General features: G+C 54.7%; 1 protein-coding gene across 1 annotated transcript; it reads left to right on the forward strand.

Moving 5' to 3' along the window:
* The first annotated feature begins 865 nt into the window (after positions 1 to 865).
* chp2 (calcineurin-like EF-hand protein 2) lies at positions 866 to 22986 on the forward strand. The gene is made up of 7 exons (XM_038786124.1): positions 866 to 1070; positions 6259 to 6331; positions 10860 to 10940; positions 12994 to 13118; positions 13891 to 13952; positions 18108 to 18230; positions 21438 to 22986. Exons 1-7 carry the CDS (start codon positions 1004 to 1006, stop codon positions 21489 to 21491), a joined length of 585 nt encoding a protein of 194 aa, XP_038642052.1. The 5' UTR covers positions 866 to 1003; the 3' UTR covers positions 21492 to 22986.
* Positions 22987 to 23814: the final 828 nt, after the last annotated feature.

Below are 23814 nucleotides of genomic sequence, written 5' to 3' on the forward strand. Positions count from 1 at the left end.
CACGACAAGGAAAGCTGGCGCCGAACCTGGACCGATTCAGCGACCGGAACTGGGGGGTGGGGGGGGGCGCTCCGGCGCACGTGGAACACAATCGATTCCAACGAGAAACGGTGCTGGATTCACCGGGTCCGTGGTTGACACTCGGGGGAGGCTGACAAGCTGCAGCTGCACACACACATTACACTCCTGTTGGAACCAACCATTCTACGGACACGTGCTTCAAGCATTCTATTAGAATATTAGAATAGCGGTTTTAATATACTCACAACAGAGCCAGCCTATTAGATAGATAGAACAGTACAGCACAGAACAGGCCCTTCGGCCCTCGATGTTGTGCCGAGCCATGATCACCCTACTCAAACCCACGTATCCACCCTATACCTGTAACCCAACAACCCCCCCCTTAACCTTACTTTTATTTGGACGCTACGGGCAATTTAGCATGGCCAATCCACCTAACCCGCACATCTTTGGACTGCGGGAGGAAACCGGAGCACCCGGAGGAAACCCACGCACACACAGGGAGAACGTGCAGAGTAGAGTGGGGGGTTGGGGGGCTCACTGTCCAGCAGGCAGAGAGGGCTGGGGGGGTGGGGGGCTCACTGTCCAGCAGGCAGAGAGGACTGGGGGGGGGGGGGGGGGGGGGGGGGGGCTCACTGTCCAGCAGGCAGAGAGGACTGGGGGGGGGCTCTCTGTCCAGCAGGCAGAGAGGACTGGGGGGGTGGGGGGGGGGGGGGGCTCTCTGTCCAGCAGGCAGAGAGGACTGGGGGGGGGGGGGGGGGGGGGGGCTCTCTGTCCAGCAGGCAGGCAGTGCCTGCGGGAGCTGCTCCCTCCCCCCAGCCGGTTGTTGATAAGCTGGTCGGGGAGCCGCTGTCATTGGCCAGCGGGACGTCAATCCCAACAGCGCTGGGGGGCAGCTGGAGCTCTGCAAAGTTCGGCAGCAACTGTGCCGTGTGCTGGGACGGGGGGGGAGGCAGTGCACCCCAGGGAGTGCAGTCGGAAAATGGGTTCCTATTCGTCCCACCTGGCCAAGATTGAGGATCTGCACGGAATGATCCAGGAGACAGGCTGTGAGTAACCCCAGCGCGGATCGTCCTTTCTCGCTCGATCGGCTGGAACTGTTGCAGCTTTCCTGCCGTGTCCTGCCCGCCTTGCAAAATGTGTTAGGGGGGGGGATGCATTCCGGCTGCAGAACCGGGGGCTGGAATGCTTTCACTTCTCACCCACAAACTAGTCTTTTCTGTCTCCCCCCCCCCCCCCCCCCCCAGCAGCTGGAGGGGGCCGACCCACTTCAGGTGGGGTGGAGGGGTGTCTCCGAGTGTGAAGTTTGGAATGTCTCAGCGGGGAGGGGGGTGGGAGGGGGGTGGTGGGGGGGGTGGGGTAGGGGGGTGGGAGGGTGGGGGGGGGTGGGGTTGGGGGGGTGGGGGGGGGGAGGCATTTTAACCTTCAGCCAGAGACCTGGGACTGTGGCGAAATCAGGACTTGCATCCGAGTAGCACCTTTCCAGGTAGAATCATGTCATTTGGGGGCAGCAGGGTGGCGCAGTGGGTTAGCACTGCTGCCTCACGGCGCCGAGATCCCCAGGTTCGATCCCGGCTCTGGGTCACTGTCCGTGTGGAGTTTAGAACATAGGACGTAGAACAGTACAGCACAGAACAGGCCCTTCGGCCCTCGATGTTGTGCCGAGCAATGATCACCCTACTCAAACCCACGTATCCACCCTATACCCGTAACCCAACAACCCCCCCCCCCCCCGCCGAAACATTCTCCCCGTGTTTGCATGGGTTTCGCTCCCCCCACCCCCAAACCCAAAGATGTGCAGGGTGGGTGGATTGGCCAAGGCAAATTTGCCTCTGAATTGGTAAAAAAATGAATTGGGTACTCTAAAAAAAATTTTTAAATCATAGAATTTACAGCGCAGAAGGAGGCCATTCGGCCCATCGGGTCTGCATCGGCCCTTGCAAGCTCACACCTCCACCCTAGGGAAAATGAAATGAAAATCGCTTATTGTCACGAGTAGGCTTCAAATGAAGTTACTGTGAAAAGCCCCTAGTCGCCACATTCCGGCGCCTGTTCGGGGAGGCTGGTATGGGAATCGAACCGTGCTGCTGGCCTGGCTAGGTCTGCTTTCAAAGCCAGCGGTTTAGCCCTGTGCTAAACCAGCCCCTAGCCCCATTACCCAGTAACTCCACCTTACCTTTTTTGGACACTAAGGGGTAATTCAGCGTGGCCAATCCACCCTAACCTGCACATCTTTGGACTTGTGGGAGGAAACCGGAGCACCCGGAGGAAACCCACGCAGACACGGGGAGGACGTGCAGACTCCGCACAGACAGTGACCCAGCCGGGAATCGACCCCACAGCCACCAGAGTCCAGGACAGTGAAGGGTTTACACTAGAAACACCATCAGAAATAGGAACAGAATGAGACCATGCGGCCCTTCGAGCCTGCTCCGCTACTTAATAAGCTCATAGCTGATCCAACACCCACTAAGTCCTCTTTCCTCCCTTATCTCCCCGCCCCTTCATTCTCTGACTGATTAAAAACCTAGCAATCTTGGCCTTGAACATGTTCACGGGCGGGTCCTCCACAGCTTCCCGGGGTGAATAATTCCGAAGATTCACTTCTCTTTGAGGGAAAATGAGCTGCTGCTTTATTCTGCAAACTCTGTCCTCTGATGCTGAAACTCTCACATGAGCGGAAACATCCTCCCGACATTTACCCTGCCGGAACCCCGAAGAATCTTAGCTGTTTCAAGGACAGACCCAATGGTGGCACAGCGGCCAGCGCTGGGGCCTCACAGCGCCAGGGACCCAGGTTCAATTCCGGCCTTGGCTGACTGCCTGCACGTTTCCCCTGTGGGTTCACCCCCCCCCCCCCCACGGTCCAAGGATGTGCCGGTTCGGTGGGTTGGCCGTGCTAAACTTGCCCCTCTGTGGGAAAATTGCCCCTTTAATGAGGGGGCACGTGTTGGGGGTCCCTTTAGTTCGGGGGCATCTGTGGGGGTGTTTCTTGTGGATCCCGGTGTGGGGCTCCCTGATCATGGGGTCCTTGGGGGTGATCTCCCTACTAGGTGGGGTCCCTGGGATACTCCCGATTAAGGGTGTCCCTGGGGTGTGTCCCGGGGGTCCCGGGGTGGGGCTGTAGGAGGGGGTTCCTCCCTCTAAAGAGGGGGTCCCTGGGAGGGTCTCTTGGGGGGGCGGAGGGTTATTCCATTTTGACGGTCTCTGGGGGTGGGGGTGATCTGGTAGGGTAGGGGGGCGTTGGGAAGGTTGTGCCTTGTGCAGGCAGGGGGGGGGGGGGTCCTTTGGATAGACTTTGGGGGCAACTCCCTTAATGAGTTACCCCCTTGTCGAAACGCGAGGACCACCACGTCAGGCTCCCGCCCGGTGAGACTGGCGGTAATCCCCGTCCACGTGATCCGCGGTCCAGGGGGGGGATGGAGAATCATTGGAGGGTCAGAGAATAGAGTGCGGGGCCCGCTAAATAGACACAAATGGGTCATGAAGACCCATGGCCGTGAAGGGAGATTTACATCCTCCCTCTGACTCGCGGGTGTAAACCCCAATCTCACCAACAGTGGGGGAAGGGGTTGGAGTATTGCCATGGAAACAGGGCCCACCAATGCCGACCCTGATTCTCTATCCCACAGGCGGGATTCTCCCCTACCCGGCGGGGCGTGAAGCACTCCGGCCTCGGGCCGCCTCGGGCGCCAAACACTCCGCACCCTCAGGGGCGAGGCCGGCGCCGGAGTGTTTGGCGCCACGGCAACCAGTGCTAAAGGGCCGCAGCCAGCCGGCGTGAGTTGGCGCATGCACGGGAGCACCAGCATTTGCTGGGGTCACCCCACCGCATGCGCGGGGGGGGGGGGGTCCTTCTCTGCACCGGCCATGGCGGAGGTTGACAGCGACGGTGCGGAGGGTAAGAGTGCCCCCACGGCACAGGCCTGCCCGCAGAGCGGTGGGCCCCGATCGTGGGCCAGGCCACCGTGGGTGCACCCCCCCCCCCCGGGGGCCGGATCCTCCCGCGCCCCCCGAGGACTCTGTAGGCCGCCCGTGGAGCCAGGTCCCGCCGGTAAGGACCTGTTGTGATTTACGCCGGCGGGACCCGCCGAAAAAGGGCGGACGCTCGGCCCATCGCGGGCCGGAGAATCGCCGGGGGGGAGGTGCTGCCAGCAACCGCCGACCGGCGCTTCCCGATTCCCGCCCTCGCCCCAAAACCCTGGCGCCGGAGAATTTGGCAGCTGGCGGGGGTGGGATTCACGCCGTCCCCCCCGGCGATTCTCCGACCTGGTTTTGGGTGTCCTGACATCTCATTACAGCAAGTATTCCTCAGTCTGCTTTGTGTATTTCTAAAAGTGGATTTTGACCTGAGATGGATGTTGTTTGAGTGGAGATAAAGAGAGCAGTTCTGGGTTACTGTGTCAGTGTATTGTTAAACATTGCTTACTGGTAATTGTAAACTGTTTGTCTTTATGATGTGAAAGCTAGTAATACTGAAAGAGAAAAGTAATAAAGATTGTTTGAATATACCATAACCTATTTGTGCGCGGAATCACTCCTTGAGCGAAAAATCCTTTCCTCACAGCCTTACAAATTAAATAAATACTGGGGGCTGGATTCGCGCCCCCCCCGCCCCCCGCCGTGCCTCATTTCAGTTTCACCCCACCGGCCGGATTCTCCGTTATGCCGGCCGGTCAGTGGGGTTTCCCATTGTGGGGCAGCCCCATGCCGTCAGGAACCCCCTTGGCTGCCGGCAAAACGGTGCGGCCTGCCGGCGGAGAGATAGGGAGGGCTGTAGGGGACTGGAGGAGGTTACAGAGATAGGGAGGGCTGTAGGGGACTGGAGGAGGTTACAGAGATAGGGAGGGCTGTAGGGGACTGGAGGAGGTTACAGAGATAGGGAGGGTTGTAGGGGCTAGAGGAGGTTACAGAGATAGGGAGGGCTGTAGGGGACTGGAGGAGGTTACAGAGATAGGGAGGGTTGTAGGGGCTAGAGGACGTTACAGAGATAGGGAGGGCTGTAGGGGACTGGAGGAGGTTACAGAGATAGGGAGGGCTGTAGGGGCTGGAGGAGGGTACAGAGATAGGGAGGGCTGTAAGGGGACTGGAGGAGGTTACAGAGATAGGGAGGGCTGTAGGGGACTGGAGGAGGTTACAGAGATAGGGAGGGGTGTAGGGGCTGGAGGAGGTTACAGAGATAGGGAGGGCTGTTGGGGACTGGAGGAGGTTACAGAGATAGGGAGGGCTGGAGGAGGTTACAGAGATAGGGAGGGTTGTAGGGGACTGGAGGAGGTTACAGAGATAGGGAGGGCTGTAGGGGACTGGAGGAGGTTACAGAGATAGGGAGGGTTGTAGGGGACTGGAGGAGGTTACAGAGATAGGGAGAGCTGTAGGGGACTGGAGGAGATTATAGAGATGGGGAGGGCTGTAGGGGCTGGAGGAGGTTACAGAGATAGGGAGGGCTGTAGGGGACTGGAGGAGGTTACAGAGATAGGGAGGGCTGTAGGGGACTGGAGGAGGTTACAGAGATAGGGAGGGTTGTAGGGGCTGGAGGAGGGTACAGAGATAGGGAGGGCTGTAGGGGGCTGGAGGAGGTTACAGAGATAGGGAGGGCTATAGGGGCTGGAGGAGGGTACAGAATAGGGAGGGCTGTAGGGGACTGGAGGAGGTTACAGAGATAGGGAGGGCTATAGGGGCTGGAGGAGGTTACAGAGATAGGGAGGGTTGTAGGGGACTGGAGGAGGTTACAGAGATAGGGAGAGCTGTAGGGGGCTGGAGGAGGTTACAGAGATAGGGAGGGCTATAGGGGCTGGAGGAGGGTACAGAATAGGGAGGGTTGTAGGGGACTGGAGGAGGGTACAGAATAGGGAGGGTTGTAGGGGACTGGAGGAGGGTACAGAATAGGGAGGGTATCCTTGCCACTGTTGGGGTCTGGTCCGGATTGGTAATGGGCACAATCTTATTAAATGGAGCAGCAGGGTCGAGGGGCCAAATGGCCTCCGCCTGCTCCTGATAATCCTATGTTCCGGGGAATGGGAGTTGGTGTAATTCACTCGGGTTCCTCAGGAAGAGGTGGGATGTTGTATATATTGGGGATTTGGGGGTCCAGTTGAATGGGTCGCAGTTCTCCTGGGATTTAAAGTGTCAATCGCTTTCTCAGCAAGATGCAGGGAGGGATGTATCTTTTTTAAACAGTGAGAGGGGCCACGCAGACCACTGGCAAACTGCTGACTGACAATGGGCCATTTGTTTCAGTTACCAAGGCTCATATCTGCCGCCTGTACGATCGGTTTGCGGATTTGGACAAGAGCGAGACTGGAAAGTTGAGGTAGGTGTAAGTAACGGATATTAATAACGGAAACCGAGCGGGTCCCCCTGCCCCTGAGCACGAGGGGTTAATGGCAATGGGGTGGCGTTTGGGGATAAATACGCCAATGATTTGGGATGAGGCAACTGGTGTTTTCAGGGCACCCTGGCACTGCCGGTGTCTCCCGGCACCCTGGCACTGCCGGTGTCTCCCGGCACCCTGGCACTGCCGGTGTCTCCCGGCACCCTGGCACAACCGGTGCCCCCTGGAACCCTGGCACTGCCGGTGCCCCCTGGCACCCTGGCACGGCTGGGTGCTCGTATTTCCAAGTTTGCTGAGGACAGGAAGCTTGATGGGAGGGTGAGAGGTGAGAAGGTGATTTCCACAAGTTGTGTGAGTGGGCAAATACATGGCAGCTGTAGTAAAACGTGGATAAATGTGCAGCTGCCCACTTCGGCCGGAGAAACAGAACGGCTGGGTATTATTTCAACGGTGATAGGTGAGCTGCTCATTCAGGGACAGTATCGGCATAGTGGGGCTGAATGGCCTTCGTTCCGCACTGTGAATTCTGTGAAATATGATTCCGTCTCCAGCCCTTATTACCCACCCTATCTCTGTACCCTCCTCCAGCCCCTACAACCCTCCCTATCTCTGTAACCTCCTCCAGCCCCTACAGCCCTCCCTATCTCTGTAACCTCCTCCAGCCCCTACAGCCCTCCCTATCTCTGTAACCTCCTCCAGTCCCCTATAGCCCTCCCTATCTCTGTACCCTCCTCCAGCCCCTACAAACCTCCCTATCTCTGTAACCTACTCCAGCCCCTACAACCCTCCCTATCTCTGGAACCTCCTCCAGCCCCTACAACTCTCCCTATCTCTGAAACCTCCTCCAGCCCCTGCAACCCTCCCTATCTCTGTACCCTCCTCCAGCCCCTACAATCCTCCCTATCTCTGTAACCTACTCCAGTCCCCTACAGCCCTCCCTATCTCAGAAACCTACTCCAGTCCCCTACAGCCCCCCCAATCTCTGTAACCTCCTCCAGCCCCCTACAACCCTCCCTATCTGTGTAACCTCCTCTAGCCCCTGCAACCCTCCCTATCCCTTAAACCTACTCCACCCCCTAGAACCCGCCCTATTTCTGTGGGAGTGTTGTGTTGCGGAGGGAGTGTTGTGTTGCGGAGGGAGTGTTGTGTTGCGGAGGGAGTGTTGTGTTGCGGAGGAGGTTGTGTTGGCGGAGGAGGGTTTGCGATGGAGTGTTGTTTTGCGGAGGGAGTGTTGTGTTGCGGAGGGAGTGTTGTGTTTGCGGAGGAGTTGTGTTTGCGGAGGGAGGTTGTTGCGGAGGGAGTGTTGTGTTGCGGAGGGAGTGTTGTGTTGCGGAGGGAGTGTTTGTGTTGCGGAGGGAGTGTTGTGTTGCGGAGGGAGTGTTGTGTTGCGGAGGAGTGTTGTGTTGCGGAGGGAGTGTTTGTGTTGCGGAGGGAGTGTTGTGTTGCGGAGGGAGTGTTGTGTTGCGGAGGGGAGTGTTGTGTTGCGGAGGGAGTGTTGTGTTGCGGAGGGAGTGTTGTGTTGCGGAGGGAGTGTTGTGTTGCGGAGGGAGTGTTGTGTTGCGGAGGGAGTGTTGTGTTGCGGAGGAGTGTTTGTTGCGAGGGAGTGTTTGTTGCGGAGGGAGTGTGTGTTGCGGAGGGAGTGTTGTGTTGCGGAGGGAGTGTTGTGTTGCGGAGGGAGTGTTGTGTTGCGGAGGGAGTGTTGTGTTGCGGAGGGAGTGTTGTGTTGCGGAGGGAGTGTTGTGTTGCGGAGGGAGTGTTGTGTTGCGGAGGGAGTGTGTGTTGCGGAGGGAGTGTTGTGTTGCGGAGGGAGTGTTGTGTTGCGGAGGGAGTGTTGTGTTGCGGAGGGAGTGTTGTGTTGCGGAGGGAGTGTTGTGTTGCGGAGGGAGTGTTGTGTTGCGGAGGGGGTGTTGTGTTGCGGAGGGAGTGTTGTGTTGCGGAGGGAGTGTTGTGTTGCGGAGGGAGTGTTGTGTTGCGGAGGGAGTGTTGTGTTGCGGAGGGAGTGTTGTGTTTGCGGAGGGAGTGTTGTGTTGCGGAGGGAGTGTTGTGTTGCGGAGGGAGTGTTGTGTTGCGGAGGGAGTGTTGTGTTGCGGAGGGAGTGTTGTGTTGCGGAGGGAGTGTTGTGTTGCGGAGGGAGTGTTGTGTTGCGGAGGGAGTGTTGTGTTGCGGAGGGAGTGTTGTGTTGCGGAGGGAGTGTTGTGTTGCGGAGGGAGTGTTGTGTTGCGGAGGGAGTGTTGTGTTGCGGAGGGAGTGTTGTGTTGCGGAGGGAGTGTTGTGTTGCGGAGGGAGTGTTGTGTTGCGGAGGGAGTGTTGTGTTGCGGAGGGAGTGTTGTGTTGCGGAGGGAGTGTTGTGTTGCGGAGGGAGTGTTGTGTTGCGGAGGGAGTGTTGTGTTGCGGAGGGAGTGTTGTGTTGCGGAGGGAGTGTTGTGTTGCGGAGGGAGTGGTTGTGTTGCGGAGGGAGTGTTGTGTTGCGGAGGGAGTGTTGTGTTGCGGAGGGAGTGTTGTGTTGCGGAGGGAGTGTTGTGTTGCGGAGGGAGTGTTGTGTTGCGGAGGGAGTGTTGTGTTGCGGAGGGAGTGTTGTGTTGCGGAGGGAGTGTTGTGTTGCGGAGGGAGTGTTGTGTTGCGGAGGGAGTGTTGTGTGCGGAGGGAGTGTTGTGTTGCGGAGGGAGTGCTGTGTGACGGAGGGAGTGTTGTGTTGCGGAGGGAGTGTTGTGTTGCGGAGGGAGTGTTGTGTTGCGGAGGGAGTGTTGTGTTGCGGAGGGAGTGTTGTGTTGCGGAGGGAGTGTTGTGTTGCGGAGGGAGTGTTGTGTTGCGGAGGGAGTGTTGTGTTGCGGAGGGAGTGTTGTGTTGCGGAGGGAGTGTTGTGTTGCGGAGGGAGTGTTGTGTTGCGGAGGGAGTGTTGTGTTGCGGAGGGAGTGTTGTGTTGCGGAGGGAGTGTTGTGTTGCGGAGGGAGTGTTGTGTTGCGGAGGGAGTGTTGTGTTGCGGAGGGAGTGTTGTGTTGCGGAGGGAGTGTTGTGTTGCGGAGGGAGTGTTGTGTTGCGGAGGGAGTGTTGTGTTGCGGAGGGAGTGTTGTGTTGCGGAGGGAGTGTTGTGTTGCGGAGGGAGTGTTGTGTTGCGGAGGGAGTGCTGTGTTGCGGAGGGAGTGCTGTGTGACTGAGGGAGTGCTGTGTGACTGAGGGAGTGCTGTGTGACTGAGGGAGTGCTGTGTGACTGAGGGAGTGCTGTGTGACTGAGGGAGTGCTGTGTGACTGAGGGAGTGCTGTGTGACTGAGGGAGTGCTGTGTGACTGAGGGAGTGCTGTGTGACTGAGGGAGTGCTGTGTGACTGAGGGAGTGCTGTGTGACTGAGGGAGTGCTGTGTGACTGAGGGAGTGCTGTGTGACTGAGGGAGTGCTGTGTGACTGAGGGAGTGCTGTGTGACTGAGGGAGTGCTGTGTGACTGAGGGAGTGCTGTGTGACTGAGGGAGTGCTGTGTGACTGAGGGAGTGCTGTGTGACTGAGGGAGTGCTGTGTGACTGAGGGAGTGCTGTGTGACTGAGGGAGTGCTGTGTGGCGGAGGGAGTGCTGTGTGGCGGAGGGAGTGCTGTGTGGCGGAGGGAGTGCTGTGTGACTGAGGGAGTGCTGTGTGACTGAGGGAGTGCTGTGTGACTGAGGGAGTGCTGTGTGACTGAGGGAGTGCTGTGTGGCGGAGGGAGTGCTGTGTGGCGGAGGGAGTGCTGTGTGGCGGAGGGAGTGCTGTGTGGCGGAGGGAGTGCTGTGTGGCGGAGGGAGTGCTGTGTGGCGGAGGGAGTGCTGTGTGGCGGAGGGAGTGCTGTGTGGCGGAGGGAGTGCTGTGTGGCGGAGGGAGTGCTGTGTGGCGGAGGGAGTGCTGTGTGGCGGAGGGAGTGCTGTGTGGCGGAGGGAGTGCTGTGTTGCGGAGGGAGTGCTGTGTTGCGGAGGCAGTGCTGTGTTGCGGAGGCAGTGCTGTGTTGCGGAGGCAGTGCTGTGTTGCGGAGGGAGTGCTGTGTTGCGGAGGGAGTGCTGTGTTGCGGAGGGAGTGCTGTGTTGCGGAGGGAGTGCTGTGTTGCGGAGGGAGTGCTGTGTTGCGGAGGGAGTGCTGTGTTGCGGAGGGAGTGCTGTGTTGCGGAGGGAGTGCTGTGTTGCGGAGGGAGTGCTGTGTTGCGGAGGGAGTGCTGTGTTGCGGAGGGAGTGCTGTGTTGCGGAGGGAGTGCTGTGTTGCGGAGGGAGTGCTGTGTTGCGGAGGGAGTGCTGTGTTGCGGGGGGAGTGTTGTGTTGCGGGGGGAGTGCTGTGTTGCTGCTTTGTCCTTTGGTTGGACATTGGAGATGGGTTGTGTTGGTTTAGATAAACACTGATTCTCCCGGTTTAACATTTCCCTCTTTACAAACACTCCGGGTGTTGTAAGTTACTGTGTGGAGAATTGTCAGTGTCTGTGTGTGTGTGTAGATGTGACCCCTTTGCCCCGCCCTCCACAATACAGGATATACACTCTCGTTTGACCTTGCTTTTCAGCCGTGAAGATTTCCAGCGAATCGGAGAGCTCGCCGTGAATCCTCTCGGGGATCGAATCATCAATGCTTTCTTCCCCGATGAGTAAGTGAGCAGTAATTTGATATTCAGGCAGCCGGTGTCCGTATGTGAGAGGAGGGGCCCGAGGTGTGGGTAGGTGTGTGTGTCCCACCATTCGGGCAGGAGTGTGGCGCGGGTGTGCGTGCTCGATCTGATGAAGACACATTGTGGTGAATGTGATTCACACCGGATTATAATCTGTATATATATGTGCCTATATTGTAAGTGCAGTTGCCCTACCTGACCACCAGGGGGAGTAGCTCTGGGAATGCTCGAGATTTGTGCTGGGCTTCTCCCTTGTTTCCGCCCAGGACTCCTCCCGCTGGAGCTGCTGTATAAAGATCAGTGCCACATGGTCAGCCGGCCAGTTCACTGAAAGTTCAATGGCTAACCGGCTGGCTCTGTTGTGAGTATATTAAAACCGCTATTCTAATCCTACAAGCACGTGTCCGTAGAATTGTTGGTTCCAACACACATGCAGCCTGTTGTGCTGTGTATAAATTGAGACAGAGTAAATGGAGAGGAATTGCTCCCCGTGATAAGAGGGACAGTGAGCGAATGTCAGATTTACAATTGGTCAAAGTGTCAGACCAGGGTGAAGAGAACGATTTGACACAGCGAGTTTATGATGATCGTTAAGATTATCGCCGGCAGTTTCCCTCTTCAAAGGTGAATTGTGTAAATAATTCAAGGGTCAGTTTTCTGAGGTAAAAATTTCCCCTGGATGGCACGGGGGCACAGTGGTTAGCACTGCTGCCTCACAGCGCCAGGGACCCGGCTTGGATTCCGGCCTCGGCTGACCGTCAGTGAGGAGTTGGCACATTCTCCCCGTGTCTGCGTGGGTTTCCTCCGGGTGCTCCGGTTCCCTCCCGCAGTCCAAAGGTAGTGAGCAGTCTTACATCACCAGGTTAAAGTCCAACAGGTTTGTTTCAAACACGAGCTTTCGGAGCGCAGCTCCTTCCTCAGGTGAATGAAGAGGTATATTCCAGAAACATATCATAGAATTTACAGTGCAGAAGGAGGCCATTCGGCCCATTGAGTCTGCACCGGCTCTTGGAAAGAGCACCCTAACCGAGGTCAACACCTCCACCCTATCCCCATAACCCAGTAACCCCACCCAACACTAAGGGCAATTTTGGACACTAAGGGCAATTTAGCATGGCCAATCCACCTAACCTGCACATCTTTGGACTGTGGGAGGAAACCGGAGCACCCGGAGGAAACCCACGCACACACGGGTAGGATGTGCAGACTCCGCACAGACAGTGACCCAAGCCGGGATCGAACCTGGGACCCTGGAGCTGTGAAGCATTTGTGCTATCCACTATGCTACCGTGCTACCCCAAAGATGTCAAACAATGCGAGCATTTGCAGGTAATTAAATCTTTACAGATCCAGAGATAGGGGTTGCGAAATCCTACCAACTGTCCTGGCTTGAGATAATTCACACCTCTTTAACCTGGGGTTACCCCTATCTCTGGATCTGTAAAGATTTGATTACCTGCTAATGCTCGCATTCTAAGCATTGTCCGGCATCTTTGAATATGTCTATATAAATGTTTCTGGAACATACCTCTTCATTCACCTGAGGAAGGAGCAGTGCTCCGAAAGCTAGTGTTTGAAACAAACCTGTTGGACTTTAACCTGGTGTTGTCAGACTTCTTACTGTGCTCACCCCAGTCCAACGCCGGCATCTCCACATCACAGTCCAAAGGTGTACAGGTTAGGTGGATTGGCCATGCTACATTGTCCCTGAGTATCCACAGATGCGCAGGTCAGGAGGGGTTACGGGGATAGGGAGGGAGAGAGGGCCGAGGGTGATTGCTCTTTCACTGGGTCGGTGCAGACTCGATGGGCCAAATGGCCCCCTTCGACACCGGGAGAGGACAGGGTAGTGGTCTGGTGATGTGCAGCATACCCAGAATGGTCCAGTTTTCCCTGGATGGTTTGTCCCTGTCCAGCCAATACTTGGTAATAATTGAAGAGTCCTTTGACAGAGATGGCACACGCCGGGACTGCCTCCCCCGACGGTTATCGCATTTTTGACCTTCTCTCTCTTTCTTGGAATTGTTCACAGGAAGCAGTCTATAGATTTCCGATCATTCGTCCGGATCTTGGCCTGCTTCCGGCCCACAGTCAAGGACAATCATGCTGATCCCAATGCACCAGAGCCGATTAATAGTCGAAGCAACAAACTGCGATGTACGTACCGATCTACTTGACCTGTCAACGGCACAGTGGCCCATGGGTTTGGTGGGGTTACTGGGCTACAGGGACAGGGCGAGAGAATGGGCCTAGGTAGGGTGGTCTTTCAGAGGGTCGGTGCTGAATCCAATGGGCCGAATGGCCTCCTTCTGCACCGTCGGGATTCGATGAAGCAGAGGTGAGTATTCCAGCATGGTAGCATAGTGGTTAGCACAAATGCTTCACAGCTACAGGATCCCAGGTTCGATTCCGGCTTGGGTCACTGTCTGTGTGGAGTCTGCACATCCTCCCAATGTCTGTGTGGGTTTCCTCCGGGTGCTCCGGTTTTCTCCCACAGTCCAAAGATGTGCAGGTTAGGTGGATTGGCTATGCTAAATTGCCCTTAGTGTCCAAAATTGCCCTTAGTGTTAGGTGGGGTTACTGGGATAGGGTGGAGGTGTGGGCTTGGGTAGGGTGCTCTTTCCAAGAGCCGGTGCAGACTCGATGGGCCGAATGGCCTCCTTCTGCAATGTAAATTCTATGAAAAAAATCATTGACCCCCCCCCCCCCCCCCCCCCCCCCCAAGCCTGGCTAATCCCCCTGTGTGGGCCTCACCTCCACTTCCTAAATTCCAAGCGACGCAGGCCTGGATGGGGGTGACAGAGAGCAGCGGGGGTGGGGGAATGGTCGTGGGGTTAGTGCGTTGTCTTTCAGTGACGCCAAGCCTCATTCACCAATCAGATCTGGACAATGTGCACCGGCCTTAACCGAGCGGCCCTTCTCGTTTCAGTTGCATTCCAGCTGTACGACCAGGACAGAGATGGAGTGATCTCCAGAGACGAACTTATTCAGGTAATGAACGTGTCCGGGTAGTACACATATCCAGGTAAACCTATTCTGTGTTCATTCCCTACTTTCCCCTGTCGTTTGTTTTTGCCGTTACATTTTCGATCCAGGGCTGGTTTATGGACATGTGTCTTTAAGGAAGCCTGCATGGGGCAGCACGGTGGCACAGTGGTTAGCACTGCACCGAGGTCCCAGGTTCGATCCCGGCTCTGGGTCACTGTCCGTGTGGAGTTTGCACATTCTCCCCGTGTTTGCATGGGTTTCGCCCCCACAACCCAAAGATGTGCAGGGTAGGTGGATTGGCCACGCTAAATTGCCCCTTATTAAGGCATTTGATAAGGTTCCCCATGGTAGGCTTATGCAGAAAGTAAGGAGGCATGGGATAGTGGGAAATTTGGCCAGTTGGATAACAAACTGGCTAACCGATAGAAGGAAGAGAGTGGTGGTGGATGGCAAATATTCAGCCTGGAGCCCAGTTACCAGTGGCGTACCGCAGCAATCAGTTCTGAGTCCTCTGCTGTTTGTGATTTTCATTAATGACTTGGATGAGGGAGTTGAAGGGTGGGTCAGTAAATTTGCAGACGATACGAAGATTGGTGGAGTTGTGGATAGGGTGGAGGGGTGTTGTCGGCTGCAAAGAGACAGATAGGATGCAGAGCTGGGCTGAGAAGTGGCAGATGGAGTTTAACCCTGACAAGTGTGAGGTTGTCCATTTTGGAATACAGGGTTAACGGTAGGGTTCTTGGCAATGTGGTGGATCAGAGAGATCTTGGGGTCTATATTCATAGATCTTTGAAAGTTGCCACTCACGTGGATAGAGCTGTGAAGAAGGCCTATGGTGTGCTAGCATTCATTAGCAGAGGGATTGAATTTAAGAGCCGTGAGGTGATGGTGCAGCTGAACAAAACCTTGGTCAGGCCACATTAGGAATACTGTGTGCAGTTCTGGTCGCCTCATTTTAGGAAGGATGTGGAAGCTTTGGAAAAGGTGCAAAGGAGATTTACCAGGATGTTGCCTGGAATGGAGAGTAGGTCTTACGAGGAAAGGTTGAGGGTGCTAGGCCTTTTCTCATTAGAACGGAGAAGGATGAGGGGCGACTTGATAGAGGTTTATAAGATGATCAGGGGACTAGATAGACAGTCAGAGACTTTTTCCCCGGGTGGAACAAACCATTACAAGTGGACATAAATTTAAGGTGAATGGTGGAAGATATAGGGGGGATGTCAGAGGTAGGTTCTTTACCCAGAGAGTAGTGGGGGCATGGAATGAACTGCTAGTGGAAGTAGTTGAGTGGGAAACATTAGGGACCTTCAAGCGGCTATTGGATAGGTACATGGATTACGGTAGAATGATGGAGTGTAGATTAATTTGTTCTTAAGGGCAGCACGGTAGCATTGTGGATAGCACAATTGCATCACAGCTCCAGGGTCCCAGGTTCGATTCCGACTTGGGTCACTGTCTGTGCGGAGTCTGCACATCCTCCCCGTGTGTGCGTGGGTTTCCTCCGGGTCCTCCGGTTTCCTCCCACAGTCCAAAGATTGTGCAGGTTAGGTGGATTGGCCATGATAAATTGCCCTCAGTGTCCAAAATTGCCCTTAGTGTTGGGTGGGGTTACTGGGTTATGGGGATAGGGTGGAGGTGTTGACCTTGGGTCGGGTGCTCTTTCCAGGAGCCGGTGCAGACTCGATTGGCCGAATGGCCTCCTTCAGTGCTGTAAATTCTATCTAAAGCAAAGACTCTCATCTTTGAACCCTCATCCTTACTATTTTACCCCTTTCCACCCCCTCTGTGTTCCATAGACTCCCTCCAGTGCAGAAGGAGGCCATTCGGCCCATTGAGACCGCACCGGCCGTTCGACTGAGCACTCTGCCCACGTTCACTCCGCCCTATCTCCACGACCCCATAACCTAACCTGGACACCTCTGGACACTAACGGGAAATTTACCATGGTCAATCCACCTAACCTGCACATCTCTGGATGAATTGCTCAACCGAGAGGTATTCGGAGATTCAGCTCTTTTCCTGATGGACTTGGTGTTGAGTTTTTGGCTTGCTCCCCGCGGACACGGCGGGCCAGCTGGGTATCTTTGGGCCTCATGGTTTTTTAAAATAAATTTAGATTACCCAATTATATTTTCCAATTAAGGGTCAATTTAGCGTGGCCAATCCACCTACTCTGCACATTTCTGGGTTGTGGGGGCGAAACCCACGCAGACACGGGGAGAATGTGCAAACTCCACACGGACAGTGACCCAGAGCCGGGATCGAACCTGGGACCTTGGCGCCGTGAGGCGGCCCGGCTAACCACTAGGCCACTGTGCTGCCCTGGGCCTGATGGTTTGATTGTCTTGTGTGTGTGTGTGGTTAGAGGATGGGGAAGATAAAGGTTGTATAGATATTAGTTTGTTGCTGTCCAGTATCGTATTTTGTGCTAGTTCTTGGTATAAATAAACACTAATCATGTTTATGAACTCGGTGACTATAATTATTGGGCAGCGAAGAGCCAAAGACTTTGGGTATTTTAATTCCATTGTGTTGTGACATGTGGGGTTGGAATAGTCCAAATATTTGATTGGTGTCTAGATGTCATCGGCTGGAGGAGGCCAAAATGGTCTGCCCCGCCGTGCATGTGACACGGACCAATAGAGGCACTGTGAGATTAACCTTCTCCTACATTGCCGTCTGCAGAGGTTCAAACCACAAAGAATCAGATTGTTTCAGAACGAGCAAACATACCATCAAACAGTGTTTGCATTGTGTTCAATCCAAGGTTGGGCTGTTTATTTGACGTTATCTGCCTCAATGTAAATTTGGGTTCATGGCGTTTGCAAATATCAGTCTTGGCCGAGCTATTTGGCTGACGGCAGTGTAGGCAACACCTCTGAAATGGGGAGGAGGACCCCATGCGATTTCTGGCGCATTAGTTGAATGATGTAACCTCAGGAAACTAAGGAAATTCGGCATGTCCATATGAACCCTTACCCACTTTTACAGATGCACTATAGAAAGCATCCTATCGGGCTGCATCACAGCCTGGTATGGCAACTGCTCGGCCCAGGGCCGCCAGAAACTTCAGAGAGTCGCGAATACCACCCAGTCCATCACACGAACCCGCCTCCCATCCATTGACTCTATCTACACCTCCCGCTGCCGGGGGAAAGGGGGCAGCATAATCAAAGACCCCTCCCAACCGGCCTACTCACTCTTCCAACTTCTTCCATCGGGCAGGAGATACAGAAGTCTGAGAACGCGCACGAACAGACTCAAAAACAGCTTCTTCCCCGCTGTCACCGGACTCCTAAATAACCCTCTTATTTGGTTGGTGTCTGGTTTAGCTCACTCGGCTAAATCGCTGGCTTTTAAAGCAGAGCAAGCAGGCCAGCAGCACGGTTCGATTCCCGTACCAGCCTCCCCGGACAGGCGCCGGAATGTGGCGACTAGGGGCTTTTCACAGTAACTTCATTGAAGCCTACTCGTGACAATAAGCGATTTTCATTTTTTTTTAATCATATGGACTGACCTCATTAACACTACACCCTGTATGCTTCATCCGATGCCGGTGCTTATGTACATTGTGGACCCTGTGTTGCCCTATTATGTATTTTCTTTTTATTTCCTTTTCTTTCCAATGTACTTAATGATCTGTTTGAGCTGCTCGCAGAAAAATACTTTTCACTGTACCTCGGTACAGTAATCCAATCCAGACTGCGCACTAATGCACAGTAATGGCACGTTGATCAATGCAGATTCCAAGGAGAATCCACCTGGGAATTTCCCCGGAGCTGATGCCATTCCCCACGGAACTTGGCCGGTGGTGGAGTGCATACCCGATTTGCGAGCGATTGGGGTTTCAACCTGAAGGGTACAGCACTGGGGCAGGAGACGCTCCGAGATTATTCACTTTCCAGCCTGGTGAGCTGCAACGAAAGACAAAACTCTAAAATAAACTTGAATAGCAAAATTGAAATGCTGCTGATGAAGCATCCAGCCCCTGTGCTGCCCACCCGTCACGGGACAGTCTCTCTTTATAAGTACTCCAGTTACTTCATTGAACCATGTCCTTCACAGGTGCATGATGTCAGCCTAATTAACGTACCATTAACGCTATCATCCGATAATATCGGGGACAATGTCTCGGTGAACATGTCTTTCTTCAAACAGGTGCTTCGTATGATGTTGGAGGCCCAGGTTACAAAGGACCAATTGGAGAGTATCACGGATCGGACCATTCAGGAGGCTGATCTGGACGGAGATGGTGCTATCTCATTCGAGGAGTTCAGAAAGGTATTTGCACCAACGGAATAACGGAGTCCAGTCTAGTGATGGGGGGGGGGTAGCCCACTGGTCAGATGGTGAACATGCCGGTTAATCCATTCACTGCACAGCGAGAGGCCACACAGCTGAGGGGAGGTCACATGGTCAATGCGCGACCTTGATGAAACCCCCCCCCCCTTGATGGGGGTTGGGGTCAGACCTGCCCTGATGCTCTCTAACTGCGTGTCGAGGCCTGTCATGTCTAAGCTGAGGCCCGCAAAGTCTGAGGACCGCAGATCTGTACCTGGATGTTGATCAGATGCAGCCAGATATTCTTGTGGCACGGTGGTTAGCATTGCTGCCCCACAGCGCCAGAGACCTGGGTTCAATTCTGTCCTTGGGTGACTGTGTGGAGTTTGCGCGTACTCCCCGTGTCTGCGTGGGTTTCCTCCGGGTGCTCCGGTTTCCTCCCACAGTCCAAAGATGTGCTGAAAACAAAAGTGCAAGTACAATGGGATTGCGTGACACACTTCCTTCCAGGGATGCCATGCTGCAATCCCTCAAAGGCTTATTAAAGGCCTAGGTGGCATGGTGTACAACTATCGTATAGACAAATAGTCCATTGATGTGCAAGTTAGGTGGATTGTCCGTGATAAATTGCCCCTTAGTGTCCAAAGGTCAGCTGGGGTTATGGGGATAGGGTCCTCCTCCCAGGCATGTACCCAAGCACAGGTCCACATTGTCACCAGGGGCTTTTAAAGGAGAAGAGAAGGAAGCTTGGCTTGGAATCTCCAATGTCCCTAGGCTTCACCCTCTGTCCAGCAGTGTTAGATTGGGTCGGTTGGTAGAGCTCTCACCTCACAAGGTTCTAGGTTCAAGTCCCACCCCAGAATCCTCAGAGCCAAAACCTAGGCCGACACTCCAGAGCAACACCGAAGGAGTGTCCGAGGGGCCATCAGACGTTAAACTGAGGACCCACCTGCCTGTCGGACAGGTGAAAAGATTCCAGGGCGCTATTGAGAAGAAAATAACATTTAAGAAGTGGGATCTATTAACTTCCCCGTGAACCTTGCCGAACCTGGCAGCACGGTAGCATTGTGGATAGCACAATTGCTTCACAGCTCCAGGGTCCCAGGTTCGGTTCCCGGCTTGGGTCACTGTCTGTGCGGAGTCTGCAAATCCTCCCCGTGTGTGCGTGGGTTTCCTCCGGGTGCTCCGGTTTCCTCCCACAGTCCAAAGATGTGCGGGTTAGGTGGATTGGCCATGATAAATTGCCCTTAGTGTCCAAAATTGCCCTTAGTGTTGGGTGGGGTTACTGGGTTATGGGGATAGGGTGGAGGTGTTGACCTTGGGTAGGGTGCTCTTTCCAAGAGCCGGTGCAGACTCGATGGGCTGAATGGCCTCCTTCTGCTCTATGAATTCTATGAATACAAGCTCCCCCGTTAAGGGGGCCTCTGAACAATGTATAGTTGCAGGGTATATAAAGCCGGCCAGTTAGACATCGGCAAGGCCTCACGGTAGCATGGTGGTTAGCATCAATGCTTCACAGCTCCAGGGTCCCAGGTTCGATTCCCGGCTGGGTCACTGTCTGTGTGGAGTCTGCACGTCCTCCCCGTGTGTGCGTGGGTTTCCTCCGGGTGCTCCGGTTTCCTCCCACAGTCCAAAGATGTGCGGGTTAGGTGGATTGGCCATGCTAAAATTGCCCGTAGTGTAAGGTTAATGGGGGGATTGTTGGGTTACGGGTATACGGGTTACGTGGGTTTAAGTAGGGTGATCATTGCTCGGCACAACATCGAGGGCCGAAGGGCCTGTTCTGTGCTGTACTGTTCAATGTTCTAAGGCAGACGCAGTTGGGATCTCATCGGTGTGGACTTTGTGGCCTTATAAAAACATGCGATGCCAAGGCTGTGGGTGATGTGCTGGAAACTGGGATTAGAATACTTAGTGGTTGTTTTTGACCGGTATGAACATAATGGGCCAAAGGAAGTTTTCCCTGGTGCACTGAGACTTGGGTGGAGAGATGGCAGATGGAGTTTAATCTGGACAAATGTGAGGTAATGTATTTTGGAAGGTCTAATACAGGTAGGGAATATACAGTAAAGGGCAGAACCCTTAAGAGTATTGACAGTCAGAGAGATCGAGGTGTGCAGGTCCACAGGTCACTGAAAGGAGCAACACAGGTGGAGAAGGTAGTCAAGGAGGCATACGGCATGCTTGCCTTCATTGGCCGGGGCATTGAGTATGAAAATTGGCAAGTCATGTTACAGCTGTAGAAAACCTTGGTTAGGCCACACTTGGAGTATAGTGTTCAATTCTGGTTGCTACACTACCAGAAGGACGTGGAGGCTTTAGAGAGGGTGCAGAAGAGATTTACCAGGATGTTGCCTGGTATGAAAATGAAAATCGCTTATTGTCACGAGTAGGCTTCAACGAAGTTACTGTGAAAAGCCCCTAGTCGCCACATTCCGGCGCCTGTCCGGGGAGGCTGGTACGGGAATCGAACCGTGCTGCTGGCCTGCTTGGTCTGCTTTATAAGCCAGCGATTTAGCTGAGAGAGCTAAACCAGCCTGGTATGGGGGCATTAGCTATGATGAGAGGTTGAATAAACTCGGATTGTTCTCACTGGAACGATGGAGGTTGAGGGGCGACCTGATCGAAGTCTACAAAATTACGAGGGGCATAGATAGAGTGGATAGTCAGAGGCTTTTTCCCAGGGTGGGAGAGTCAATTACTAGGGGGCATAAGTTTAAGGTGCGGGGGGCAAAGTTTAGAGGAGATGTGCGAGGGAAGGTTTTTGACACAGAGGGTAGTGGGTGCCTGGAACTCGCTGCCGGAGGAGGTGGTGGAAGCCGGGACGATAGTGACGTTTAAGGGGCATCTTGACAAATACATGAATAGGATGGGAATAGAGGGATACGGACCCCGGAAGTGTAGAAGGTTTTAGTTTAGACGGGCAGCATGGTCGGCACGGGCTTGGAGGGCCGAAGGGCCTGTTCCTGTGCTGTACTTTTCTTTGTTCTTTGTATTGGGCAATATTTATCCCTCATTCAACGTGACTGAAACAGATAATCTGGTCGTTATATGGCTATTTTGGGATGCGTGTAAATTGGCTGCTGAGTTGCCTATTGTACAAACACTTTAGAAAGTACCTCATGGGCTATTAAACACTTTGAGTCACCCCATCACCACGTAGAGCTCTCTATAAATAAGTCTTTTTGTTTATCTTGCCTCTGGCAGTCACTGGAAAACATTAACCTGGAGCACAAGATGAGCATTCGGTTTCTTCAGTAAAGTCCCTGCCAGGAAGGAAGCTGATCCTTGACGTGAATTCCAGGGAAGAATCAATAGACGGAGATGTGAATTGTGAGCTGCTTAAACTGCCATTTGGAGATTTGTACCGTGTGATTATGTCTGCTGCCACCAACATAGCTGCTGAGTTCCTTCAGACGTCTTCGGCCGCAACAGGAATCGGGAGATGGAGAGGGCGCCATTCCCAGCCAGTGTCGGGTCCTCCGTTCCTCCGGCAGATTGGAAATTCGTGAATTGTAAATCTCTCCCAGCGTTCTGGGATCAAGGAAGCAGAAAGGTGCCAACCCTAGGCCCAGCGTCACCCCGGGGTCATCAGGCCCACGGGGCAGAAATCCCGCCCACCTTCATTGCCACCCGTCCCTCGTCCCCCCCGCCCCCCCCGCCACTACGCCTGCACCCAAGAGCTGTGGGCCAATCAGAGGCCGGCAGCCGTGCATCGCAGGCAGTGCCACAGGGGCTTTGCCAGCAAGGTGCCAACCAGGGGCCCATTGAGGGACCCAGGCCACAGGTCAATGAGGGTGGGAGTGGATTCATGGGCAGGGGATGGGCAGGAAGAACGGGGTGGGGGGGGTGGGGGGTGGCTCTGACCCAGTCTCCACCCTCGCTGGTTCCAGGTCCCTTTCCGGATTTCCACGACTGAAGTGGAAAGCGGATCCGCCTCAGTGGAAAAATCAACGTGCGCTGTGCGGGGCACAGGCCTGATCCATGTCAGCACCATCGCTCCAGGTCAGAGGTTGTCACAATGGCGGCTGGGGCGGGCTGAGTTAAAGGCCGATCACTGAGGCGTGCCCCGGTTTGTTTGTTCATCTTTTAGTCCCTCTTGCTCTCACCCCCCCAGCATCCATCACACCACCCACCCATCCCTACGCCCCATCCATGCCACCCCAATGGCCCTTCATACCATCCCCATGCCAGCCCCTGGTCCTGCCACGCTGATTCGCCCAGAGTACAATGAAACCAATGCTGCTTCGTTACCTGAGGAGTCGCCAATGGTGCTGAACATTGTGCGGTCATCAGAGAACCTCCCCACCTTCTGACCTTCACGTTGGAAGGAAGGCCGTTGATGAAGCAGCTGACTGGGCCTGGGACCCTCCACTGAGGGCCTCCTGCAGTGATGTTCCGGGACTGAGATCGGCCAATCAGGTGGGCCCGACAGCTCTCCAAGGCGGCACTTCTGCCCTCTCGCCTTTCAACGTTCGACGTGAGCGTGAAATGGCAGCGGGAGCCGTCAGATTCGGCAGGGTTGCCTTCCCCACCAACTCTCAGGATGGAGGACGTTTGCCATCCTGGAAGTTCGGCCCACGGAGAATCCTTTCTGATCCCAGTAACCATAGCAACACAAAACCTCCATCGCCCGAGGAACTGCCAACACTGGGGTAGAGTTGAATTAATACTCTAAGGTGCCAAATTGGTTTTTGTTTTCACTGTCGTGGAGCCTGATCGATCTGTAATCAATAAAATAATTCTGCAAATTAAATGCTGTCTTGGGATTTTGTCCGCCACGAGCACGTCCTTCGCAGCAGCGGTCAGCTGGGCCTCAGTGGACGCACTCTGACCTCTGGGTCAGGGGTCATTGGTTCAAGCCCCAAGCCAGGGGAACTCTTTGCCGCAAAAGGATGTGGAGGCCAAGTCACTGAGTGTCTTTAAGACAGAGAGAGTTATGTTCTTGATAGGGGGGGTCAGGGGTTACGGGGAGAAGGCAGGGGAGTGGGGATGAGAAACATATCAGCCACGGAGCAAACTCGATGGGCCGAGTGGTCTAATTCCGCTGCTCTGTCTTATGGTCTTACGGACCTGCACATAAAATCCAGGTGGTCACTGGCAGTGCAGCACCGAGGGAATACGGCGCAGTTGGACAATTTGCCGGTGGCACAAAGCCGTGGCCCCCCCCCCCCCCCGCCCTCTCAGGCGGATGCCACTATTCGAAGAAGACTGCTCCATGTCGATTGGAAAAATGACAACTCTTCAATAGCCATCTTCCTTTGTGCCGGGTATGACTCCAACCAGCGGAGGGTTTCCCCCCTGATTCCCATTGACCCCAGTTTAGCTCGGGCTCCTTGACGCCACACTCGGTCAGATGCTGCCTTGGTGTCAAAGGGCAGTCACTCCCACCTCACCTCTGGAATTCAGTTACTTTGTCCATGTTTGAGCCAAGGCTGTAATGAGGTCAGGAGCTGAGTGACCCTGGGGGAACCCAAACTGAGCGTCCGTGAGCAGGTTATTGCTGAGGGCAGCACGGTAGCATGGTGGTTAGCATCAATGCTTCACAGCTCCAGGATCCCAGGTTCGATTCCCGGCTGGGTCA

The sequence above is a fragment of the Scyliorhinus canicula genome, chromosome 27 (genome assembly GCF_902713615.1).
Source record: "Scyliorhinus canicula chromosome 27, sScyCan1.1, whole genome shotgun sequence".
Taxonomy (NCBI): domain Eukaryota; kingdom Metazoa; phylum Chordata; class Chondrichthyes; order Carcharhiniformes; family Scyliorhinidae; genus Scyliorhinus; species Scyliorhinus canicula.